We start from the raw sequence: 11852 nt of genomic DNA, 5'->3' as shown, positions 1-11852 counted from the left end.
GGTGTGCCTGATCTTGGCTGATGAACTCTGATGTCAAGGGCTCAGGAGCTCTCACCTCTCTGCTGGGGAGGTGGGACTAGAGATGAGGAAGGGCATCCAGCCTCCAGTACCCAGTGCTGCTCCAGTCCCTGCTGCTCCAGCTGGTCCATTCAGGAGCCGGTGCACTGGTGACCAGGGAGACTCCACAGGTGCTCCCGGGGCAAGCTGGGGGAGAGCAGAGATGGGTGGGAAGGATTTATGGGTCTCTTCTCAGGGCCCTCAGGGGGGTTGGACCCTGTGTCCCTCATGAGGGATTGAGAGCCTGCTGGTCCCAGCTGTGCACCGCTAATGAGGAATTAGCAGCTGTCTGCAGTCCTGCCTGCTGACTTTCCTGGCCCCAGGGTTCCATGCCTGACGTGCTCAGGGAGGAACAGACCGAGCAGGGAGGTCTCTGCAGAACCACTGGACAGGGCACAGCAAACTCGGATGGAGACGTGTCCCACCACACACAATAACACACCCAAGTGCCACCTAGACATGGGCAGTCATCAGCACTTGGCATCGTTTCTGCCTCCCCCCCGGCCTAGAAACAGACAAGCAGTACGGTGGGAAGAGCCTGGGCTGTTGAGTCGTGCAGACTGGGAGTGAGTAAGTCTCCACTACTACACACTCTGCAGCAAGTTACTTAAAGATTCTGGCCGCAGTATTTCCTTTGTAGGTTGAGGGTTCCGTATCTTCCCAAAGCTGATGTGCAGCTGGAGCAGCGAGCGCAGAGCCCCGCAGGCACCCGAGCAGGAGAGCAACACCCCGTTACTCAAGGCCGGGGCTTGCGGTCAGCTGAGGCAAAGTCTGGCTGTCGGACACGCCTGCTGGGTCCACACGGGGCGTCCTACCAGACACTCATAGGAGGCATTCCTTTCACGGCATCGCCCCTCCCTCAAAAATGGCCTCCCGTCCACGAAGCAGGGCCTGAGAGGATGTGGTAACGACAGATCTTTCACAATATTTCCCCCACAGTGTGGATTGGTTTGTAGACCTACTTTGAATGAATTGTTTTCCGTTTACAGTGTCACAGAACAAACGTACAGGTTATCAAAAAAAATTCTTATACTATTACAAAAGGGTGTTTTCATATTCTAGAACAGTCCAATAACCTCCTGTCATGTCCAGCCGTTCCCTTGCAGAGTGAGTATGCATACAGTGTAACAGGAACTGTGAAAGCAGTTGTTGCTAGAAGGCGGGAGACCATCAATAGCAAGCCCACTCCGCAGACATGATTTATTCCTAAGAGTCCTCAGCGAGGAAACCTCCCTGCACTTGTGGGGGGTGGGGTGGGGGTACCTGCCCTAGGCCGGCTGCCCATTTTACAGTGACAGCACACCGCCACATGCTTAGGACTAGGTCATGTTACAGAAGCCAACTCACAGAGCAAATAAGGCTGTAAAGCGTTTCCCATCGCCACTGGATGAATGCACAGATATTGCTACCAAGATAATTATTTTATTATGTGTGACTTGAACATAGCAGTGACTTGAAGGAAGAGTTATTCTTTCTAAAGTTGCCCACAAACCCTACTAACTCTGACGTGTTATAAAACTATGAAGGATACAATATCGGCAAATATAGTTTTGGTTTTATGTTTGGTGTAGAAGTATGGTCTGATGCAACAGTGATAGGAACAGATGAACACTGTAGTAGCTAACAAAATTACAGACCTTACATCAAAACATAAATCAAAAGACAGGCCCTAAAAAATAAGTTAGCTTAACTGAGGAAAGTGATTGTTGCTATAGCAAGAATCTGGAATTGCATGAAAGGTAATGTGTTAAATTCAAGATGATTCTCTTTGTTGTGTAATAGCACAGAAACTGGTCAAAAACAAGAAGTACTGCCTGATGTAGAGTAATAACTATTATGGAGAAAAGTTCTACCGAGATGCTTGAATTATGGAATGAACTTTTAGGAAGTTCCTACAAAAATGTAGGAAACATTTTTGGTCTCACCTCCTAAAGCTATGAATGGGGCAGCCAGATTTTCTTATTTGACTAATGTTGGAATTCTTACTATGCTTAATACTTACCTACCACATACTTTCCACTAGTGGATGAGTTTTAGAAGTAAATCTAGAAGTTAGAAGTTTGGAGGATCAAAACTTCTACAGAATGTTATGATATATTTCATAAAATAATAATCTTCTATAAAATGAGTGAAGGGCTATATATATTAGGCATCAGCAAAAAATTAATCAGTGAACAGCACACAAATTTAATAGAATGTGTTGAATTTTATTTTCCATTAAACAAAATCCACATCAAGGAAATTCAAGAGTCCTGACTCCATTCTTTTCATTGAAGGATCATTTGAATTTCCTGTAAACGTCTAGCATAAATTGTCGGAAGTGGTTACTAAAGAAGCATAGAAGGTAAATAATGAAAATACAATGTTGTTTGCCTACATTTAAATAAAAGATAGAAGATAGAAATGAATGTCTTTAAAAATAATGAAATGATGTTCTTAAATAATAGCCCTTAACTTCATGTCTTCTATCATTGTTAATAGACCTTTTGGAGATAGGTTTCCTGACTACTAACAGTAAAAAAGCAATACCTAAGCTTTTGTGAAATCATTCACAAAAAAGTGGTTTAATCATAAATTATTGCCTACACATAGCTTTGACATCAAGCCAAACTATGTTACAAAAATTAACAAGAAAGATGTGAGCTCATTTCATACATTAACATTTTAAATACAATACACACAGCATGGCATTGCTTCAAAAGCCTATATATAGGCTTTTAATACAAGGTTTTCTCTATGCCATTCACAACTTTTAGTTTAACTATAATTACAAAATGACAAAATTTTATGATGTAATATAAGTTCTCTATAGTAAACACCGATAAGCCCACTTTCAAGATACAGTGTGCCCATTTCTGCAGTCTTTTATTTGTTTCCTGAATTTAGTTTAGTAATCCTTATTATATTTTATGACTTTGAACTCAATAACAGAGATGAAAGTTAATAATTTGTCACACATTCTTTATTTCCTCTTGCAAACTAATTAAGTTAGACAAATTGATATACTAATGTGAACATTATTTCTGATAGTGTCTAACTCAAGAATGTGATATGAGTGTGTATTCAGGTTGACTTCTTACTAAGTTAAGTGGAAACTTGGGAAGACATACCCTAGAATTAGTCAAGATCTACCAAACAATCACCCTGGCTCACTCTTCTGTTGAAGAAAACAATAGCATCAAGGTATGAGATAGTTCACAAACCTCATCTACTGATATTCTAACCAGCTTCCTACACCCATGGAAGATGAGTTTATGAGTCCCCTATTCTCACTCCCCAATACCTGCAACCTCTCTGAGCACAATGCCGTCCTCACTATGGATGATTCCTTCATCAAACTAGGTTTGCAGATTTTTGAAACACATGGTTTCCTACTTAGGCTCAAGCGATCCCCTCTAGCTGTCAGGTCCTGCTCCCTTTATTCTTGAGGTTCAACATCTTAATGTTCTTCTAGACTATCACAGAAATGAACTTTGTCAGGAAGCTTTCCTTGCCTCAGAGGAATGATTGAGTACGCTTCCTTTGTGCTTCTCTAACACCCTACCCCAGTCATTACAACACGTAAGATTAGCTGAGCAAAGCATATATATAGGTGATCCTCCCCTTTTGCTAGCCTAGAAGCTTTCTGATTGTAAACAGCAATGAGTAATACTTGCTACGTATCAGTACTGGCAGTTTGTATGCATTTTACTTCCTAGACAGGTAATTCATGACTGTTACCAAACTGAAATTATGACAGAAAAATCATTGTACATTTATTTGAATAATATAGGTTCAAAATGATGGGTGCAAGACATAAACCCCTCCAACTTCCCCCTTTCTTCTAAGACAGACATTATAAATCCATTCCATTACTCATTTTTATAAGGCCAACCGTATTCTTCTGAACACAATAACGGCATTCAGTTGCCATTGGCTTAATATATAAAACATATCTACACAATCAGATCTAGGTACACTGTACAAGTGGGTGGCTAAGGTAAAGCCCAATGGGGTGGTGGAGTGAATAGGGCTAAAATCACAAACACCTAAAGAATGGTGACATGTGGGATGTCTGGAAGAGAAGGTTTAGAGACAAATTCATGGATCCATAAATTTGTAGAATGTGGCTAGCTTTAAATTCTGAGAATGGGAAGGTAAAACAGCTCAATTCCTTACTGCTATGGTTTTAATCCCATATCTAACATAAGGAATGAGGAATCTGCAAAAAGAAAAACATATATGATAAGATAATTTAAGGGTGAGAAAATTCCCTGCTGATATTTGTATAATTATTCTTTTTAATTGTTTTTTAATTTGAGAGAGAGAGAGAACAGAAGAGGGACAAAGGAAGCAAGAGAGAGAATCTAAGCAGGTTCTACACTCAGCATGGAGCCCAACACCAGGCTCCTTCCCATGATCTGGGGATCGTGACCTGAGCTGAAATTGAGAGGTACGTGCTCAACCACCTAAGCAACCCAGACACCCCTAATTATTCTCATTTAAATCCAACCAGAACACATAATTTCATTCGGAGTCTGACACTGGAACACAATATTTGCAGCCAGTGTCACCACAAAGAGTCATGGGCAGCTGGGTCAGCAGATTTGACCTTGGGGGAGAAAAACACGAGATTTAGCCTGTTTTCTCCTCCCATAAACAGTACAGTGGGGTAAGGATTTTAAATGACAATGATGAGCTCAGATTTGAACATGCTGCTGAGACTTCCCTTGCAGATGAGAATGGCAGTGGTAATTAGTGAAATACTAAGCCAACAGCTAACATTAAATTAGTATTTTACAATCTGCAAAGCACAAGATGTATATTATTTGTTGAATCCTAATGCCAATCCTCTGAAGTAGGAAAGCAGACGCTTACATTCCTCAGGATGATCATATATGAACACTAGGACATAGATTTACCAGAAAAGAGACCATAATTCATAAAAACAAATGAACTCTTCTGGGGAGAAGTGGTAGAAACATAATAAGAGAGAACTGGGCCAAAGACAGAGGGTGAGGAGAAGGTACAGGAGACAGAGCAGGACACAATTCCTTCATTCTCTGGTTTTTCTAAGTCACAAAGCTTTTGAGGGAGTGACTTGTGTGTGCTGGTGAATAACCACAAATTTAAGTTCCTATGAGGATGAAATGAGTATGTATGTACTTCTGAATTAGCTCAAAATTTATTTATTTACTCTCCCTTAGTAAACCTCTAAAAACATCAGCTCTTGGCCATCCATGTTCTCAGTAGGATGGACGTAACCAGGAGAGAATAAGAGATCATCTCTTCGGGAATTGTCAGCATTTCTTGCAGCTGGCGCAGAAAGAAGAGTCCTCCTTTAGAAGGATGTGGCTTAATTTAAGGCAATGCGGCTTCACAAAAACAAACAAACAGATGGGCTCTGATTTCCCTACTCATTTTGTCTTTTTCACGAGAGTGAGGTTATGTCAAGTGGGAACATCTCTGAACCGGGGGTTGGCAGATTCCATTCTAGCTCCACACTGATGACTGCCCTGCTGTGTGCCCTGGAAAAGTCACGTTCACTCTGTGGCCTCAGGTTTCTCCAGATGATTCCAGCCCCACAGGACCCGGCCACGCTCCCCCTCCTCCCTGCCCCGGCATCCCCGCCTCACTCTGCTCCAGCCTCACCGGGCTCTGCTCTGTCCACAGTCAGGTCACACTGTGTCCTGCCCCAGGGCCTTGGCCTTTGCCGTCCCCTCTGCCCTTGTCCTCCTCATCCCCTTGTAGTGCATCACTGTGCTCGCTGCATTTTTCTATCAGTTACATCACTCTTTGAAAGTATCGAATTTGTGTGTCACTCTCCTGAGAATACAAGCTCCACAGACGCAGGGCAGAGTCTTTGTATTATTAGCCTTCATCTCTCAGATGCTTACATCCATGTTGCAATATAGTGGGGACTCAACAAACAATTCCAAATCAGTGGATAATTTTAAAGAAAACAAAAAGATTTATTGCAAGAGCTCTAGATCTTATTTTGACCACAGCAGTGTTGTCTCTAATCTAATCCTGTGGAACTAGATGCATTTCCCATGGATGCATTACGTTCTTGTAGACTTCCTCTCCTCATGCGCCCTTCACTGCACTGACATGTCCTGTACTTGGTACTCTCCTCCAGTCCAGGAAACACACTCTGTAGATAGGAGCCCCATAAGTCTTCTGCAAATGGGGTTAAATGTCTACTTTGCTGTCTCACTGAACTGGCTTGAGGTCTCCTGGCACGATCCCTGCAGCTCACTTTTGCAGTGTGTCTCAAAGCCTAGAAGCTCCTCTCTTCCACCAGCACTGGGGCTAGAATGCAGATGTGGAGAAATACATGCCTCTCTCCTTTCCATTACAGCACTGCTGGCAGACCGTGCTGCACCTAGCTCTTGTACTGCAAGATTTTATGTGTGTGTCTGTTGAGGGTAGAGAGCATATAAAGTGAATGACAGAAGCACATCATGGACACTAATGAGAATTGAATATTATCATAAATGTCCTAAATCCATCTACAAATCCCCTCAATAATGAATTATTTGTTGATATTTTATCTTTTAGTCTCACTTCTTCAGTGTCTCTGTCATATGTAACATACTTTTCAATCTCCACAGAGTCAAATGTCAGTTTCCAAATTTGTATTCCTTTGTCCATTTACACTAAGTCAGCTCTGTTTTCACCTCTTCTTCCTGGTCATATCCAATACAACTTCATATTCCAGAAGAAAACATCCATCAAGGAATTTTTTTATACATAGAATAATGAATGTCCTTTATAGAGACCACACCATTTTCCTCATATGCAAAAGGACCAACAGGTAGTTCTCACCTTAATTAGAATTAGCTTTTTTCTCATTCTTGCTACATGAGTATCCCCTTGCTACATGATGTCAACTTTTCCATAGCACATTGGAACATCATTCTGCAACCTTGGTAGAAAACAAAAGCATGACCTTATCTCGGATCTGCTTGGTCTTCACTCCATAGACAACAGGGTTGAGTGCAGGGGGAATGACAATGTAGAGGTTGGCAAACAGGATGTGGAAAGTGCGGGAGACATTGTGTCCAAAGCGATGGGCAAGGATGGAGAAAAGGGCAGGTGTGTAAAACATGAGGATGACGCAGACGTGGGAACCACACGTGCCAAGGGCCTTGTGGCGGGCGTCCCAGGAGGGGAGGCGGAAGACGGCACAGAGGATGAGGCTGTAAGAAACGGCAATGAGAATCACATCTGAGATGACTGTCATGATGGGGACACAAAAGCCGTACCAGATGTTGATGGAGATGTCAGCACAGGCGAGCCGGGCCACACCTATGTGCTCACAGTATGTGTGTGGTATGATGCGTGTCCTGCAGAAAGGCAGGCGTGTGAGCAAGAATACAACTGGCAGGATAATGCAGAAGCTTCGAAAGGAGATGCCCACTGCAATCTTGATGATGGTCCTGGGGGTCAAGATAGTGGTGTACCTCAGGGGGGAGCAGATGGCTGCGTAGCGATCAAATGCCATGGCCATCAAGATGGCTGAGTCCAGGACAAAGCTATAGTGGAGGAAAAACATTTGTGTAAGACATCCCGGGAATGTGATTTCTCGAGCCCCGAGCCAAAAGATACTAAGTGTCCTGGGAACCCCGGCTGTGGACAGGATGAGGTCAGTCATGGCCAGCATGGAGAGAAAGAAAAACATGGGTTCGTGAAGGCTATGCTCTACCGCGATAAGGTAGAGAAGGATGCAGTTTCCCACAATGGCTACAATGTAGATGATGCAGAAGGGAATCCCAATCCACACGTGATATTGCTCCAGGCCTGGGATCCCCACCAGGATGAAGTGTCCAGGGTTGTAATTGCTCAGGTTGAAAGTGACCATCGTCAAACACGTTGAGATAGGCCCCAGGTCCTAAGGACAGAGGGTAGTAGAGAGTAGTTAGGGTCATGTGAATCGCTCTCTCTTCCAACCACTCATCACTGTTGACTCCTAGAGATAGGATGACTTATCATGCAATGTGGGACACCTTTGTAGGGAAAATAGGTTGGTATTAAAACAACTGCAGGTAACTTGCATAAAACAGGATTGCCTCAGATATACTACGACATATAGGCATTATACCTAATGAGAATATGTTTATTCTTCTGGCCACCTGTTATGTACACAACTCCTCTAGGCAGCCTTCCAGATGGGCTACAATCACTCTTCTCATTTGTGTTATGCCACTGATACAAGTTTAAAATTATAGCACATAATTTTTCAAGGTGGAAATAGTTTCTGTGAATTCATAGGCATTATTCGTTGCTTCCTCTTGACAAAATTTTGACAAGTTCTGCTTGTTCTGTCATGTGGAATTTCAAAATTTGTCCCAGGATACTTGCTTGCTCTTTCAAGGATCCCTGATGACTACAGCTCTTAGATAAATCTAATCAACTCAACAAACCAAGCTGAGTTCCTACACTATGTATATATATACACTATGTATATAAAACAAATAAAAATTAGCAAAGTTCCATCTAGTGAGGTTCATGGATCCTTGCTCCTCTCTCCCCACAAAAAAAAAATTTTTCAAGTAACCCTTACACTATACAGGTGTATAACATCCTAAAATTTTGACTAATTACACTCCTGAGATTTCTGCCCAAAAGAAGAGTGTTTTCTCATAAAATCATATCTTATTGGGAAGATACACAGACCCCTCGACATATATTCTCTCAGATACACACACATTTATATTTATGATGTCAAATATTCCCTGATCTATACTTACATTCTCTCATACAGTTCACCATAGCAGATTCACTCACCTATACTCCCACAAGATACATTCCCCTAGCACCTCTCTTTCTCTGCCACATATACTCACACAGACTTTACACACATGCAAACACCATACACACCATACACAATGCACACACACCAATCAAACACATGGCAAGAAAACTTTGAACAACATATTTTGCATTTGAATTATGCAACTGCTGTTTGTTGTATAAATTCTGAGTTTTTACTTGGAGAGTTGCCCTTTCAGAAACAAGTTTCCTCACCTTCTTCCTTCTCCAGTGATATGAATACACAGGAAGTTATTTATAGTCTAGTCTACACATAACCACCATACAGCAAGGGCAAGTACTCCAGGAGTAACACTGGGAGAGGAAGGAGGTGATGTTCCTACACCTCCTATTCCTGGACTGACAAGGCTAAGCTCACATTCAGCCTTATGCCAACCCCCACATTTTAGCTCATTCTTAGGCCCAGCTTTCAGACTTACATTCACTACTCTTCTGCTTTCTGAAAAAGGGAAACAAAATACTCTCTTCTTTTCTCTCTGAACTTCCCTTTTCTATAAGTAAACACACCTTTCCTGAAGGAACAGAACCCTCCTCCGTGGCATCTCCTTTATATTGGGCTCTGGGCTCTGGAAACAGACGCAGAGTTCAGCAGGTGGCCACAGTCCAGCCCCCATCTGCTGAGTATTCCTGCTCTCCTGCTAAGTGACTTTTATCTGGTTCTTATGCACAGGAGACACCTAGGACTCACCTGTCACACACAGAAAAGATCTGATTAGGGTGTTCAGCCTCCATGTGCAAAGCTCCATCCATGTGCTGCTCATGACCTAGAACAACACCCAGCACAAGGTCCCTGAAACCAGCACTAGGAATCCCTGCTCTCCCAGCTCGTGTGACTTCACCTTTATTCACACCTGTGAGAGGATGGGTCTGCTCTAGTGTGTGTGTGTCGTGTACTCAGACACAACCCAGATGCTCATACAGTCATCCAAAACACCTATAAACACACACATGGGCGCACATGGGTTAAGTGAACTCTGAGGCCTGTCATCCCAGGGTTGATGAATCTGGAATGTGGGGCAATCTATGAGACAGTCTGGTCTGTTCACCAAGTCAATCATCAATAGAGTGCAGGGCACATAGGTTTTGAAAATACTTTTCTAGATTAAATAAATTTAAGAGTGAACAATGAAAACCATTCTTAATTGGATTCTGTTGAAACAAACCAGTAATGGAAGATGATGTATAATTGCGGGAACTTAAATATGACCCAAGTAATGGATGATACAAAGTATTAGTATTCATTTTATTAAATTTTGTGTGCATGGTAGTATGTTAGGTAAACACACACACATTCACACACCCACACCCATACATACACAGATACCCACAGTATCTCAATAAAATATTGCACCAAGGATATGTTGTGCAGCCAGATGGCTGGGCACTTTCATCCCAGCTCTATCATCTACTGTCAACTGGGGTGAATGTATGTGAACCCTAATCCTTAGGTCCCACATTTGTCAAAAGAGCCTAATATCTCTAATTCTCATTTACTATAAAGACAAAAAATGCCCCCAAAGCTACACTTTAGTGTAGTGCTAGACACATAGTAAGCACAGACTGCTGTATTTCTTTTAAGAGACCATATCTTATATCATCCGTATCATTCTTCTCACTCTGACCACACAGTGAAGAGACAACAGAGACAAACAGATGCATATAAACCAACCAGAGCAGCTCAGGTACACACACACACACACACACACACACACACACCTGCACACTTATCCCACTTTATAGGTCAGGGCAGTGAGTCCTTGTCACATCTCTGACCCAGATTTGCTGAACACCAATTACTTGGCCAAGCTTTACTCAGGTGTATAATTGTGTATCCACTCGAATCTTTTGTGGTCCATTTCATGGAGCACGTGCACAAGTCTTGTGATGATGACCTGAATTTCTAAGTGGAAGTCACTCCAGAAAGGAAGCAATGGTCTCAGTGCATGGCTCCTAGAAACAGAGCCCTGAGCATTCACCCATCCGCTCTTTCTGTCACACCCCCCACAAACAACCAACACTCACCTACTTGTGGGGTTGGGTCAGATGAGAAGAAGAAAGGTCATACTGACAGAAAGCCAGAACTGCAGGAAGGGCAGACATACCAAACAAAGAAACAAATGGAGGGGAAAGCCTGGGACTGGTGGACAGGTAGATTCCCTGCTCATTTATTATTTCTGGTTGATGTTCCATGGGGGGAAGAAGTAAATAGTTAGGGCCTGAGGGACCCTGTGTCCTATCACTCTCAGGAGAGAATGGAAAGGAGTTCATGTTAACCCTGTCCATGCCTGGCAGTTCCTACTGCCTACAGTTGTTTATTTTTGTGTTTTGCATCACGTGAGGACCCGTATGCCTGCGGGACACGGCTAGGCACGTGTCAACCTGCCAGATCTTGTCGGGTTTCAGCTCATGCCCTCACTTCTCTGGCAAAGAGCTTGGACAACGCACTTAGTGTGTGTAAGAAGGTGGTAACATAGTACCTATGTCTTGAGATTATAGAAGGGTTGACAAACTAGATAGTACAGTACTTGTGAAAATGTTCTAACACAGCGCAGACTCACTGATCACATGGCCCACATCAAGATGTTCTACTGCCCTCAAAGTGGGGCCCCAGCATCTGTCTTCACAAGCTCTACAGTGGATCTTTGTGCCTTACTTTCCCCTGGGGACCCAGTGCATATGTCCATGTGAGCATTAAAACCAGACAACTGGAAAATGGATTGTCACTGCCTCTACCGGGGCAGGAGGGGAGCAGAGCCTGGACGCTATTTCTTTTGATGACCAAAGTCAGTGTGTTCCCCTTGTCAATCAAGTAGCTGCCACTTTGCAATATCTTTGGCTAAACATCTCATTTTTACACGAAATCCATCACTTCCTGAACTGCATCCACTCCCCACCCTGGTCCTGCCCTCAGTGCTCCCAGGGTCAGCAAATGTCACTTCTTTCTCATGAGGATTGGGGATTTCTTACAAAAATGTGTTGCT

At 42.9% G+C, this 11852-nt stretch overlaps 1 protein-coding gene across 1 annotated transcript; it reads right to left on the bottom strand.

Annotated features, from left to right (window-relative positions):
- Positions 1 to 6952: 6952 nt before the first annotated feature.
- On the bottom strand, positions 6953 to 7900 carry LOC144241218 (olfactory receptor 52H1). Its single transcript, XM_077775731.1, has one exon. The coding sequence runs from the start codon at positions 7898 to 7900 to the stop codon at positions 6953 to 6955; it is 948 nt and encodes a 315-aa protein (XP_077631857.1).
- Between the last annotated feature and the right edge of the window lie 3952 nt (positions 7901 to 11852).

Source organism: Crocuta crocuta, unplaced genomic scaffold (genome assembly GCF_008692635.1).
Source record: "Crocuta crocuta isolate KB4526 unplaced genomic scaffold, BGI_CrCroc_1.0 scaffold504, whole genome shotgun sequence".
Lineage (NCBI taxonomy): Eukaryota > Metazoa > Chordata > Mammalia > Carnivora > Hyaenidae > Crocuta > Crocuta crocuta.
Note: the sequence above shows the minus strand (reverse complement) of the source record. Positions and strands in the feature narration are given on the sequence as shown.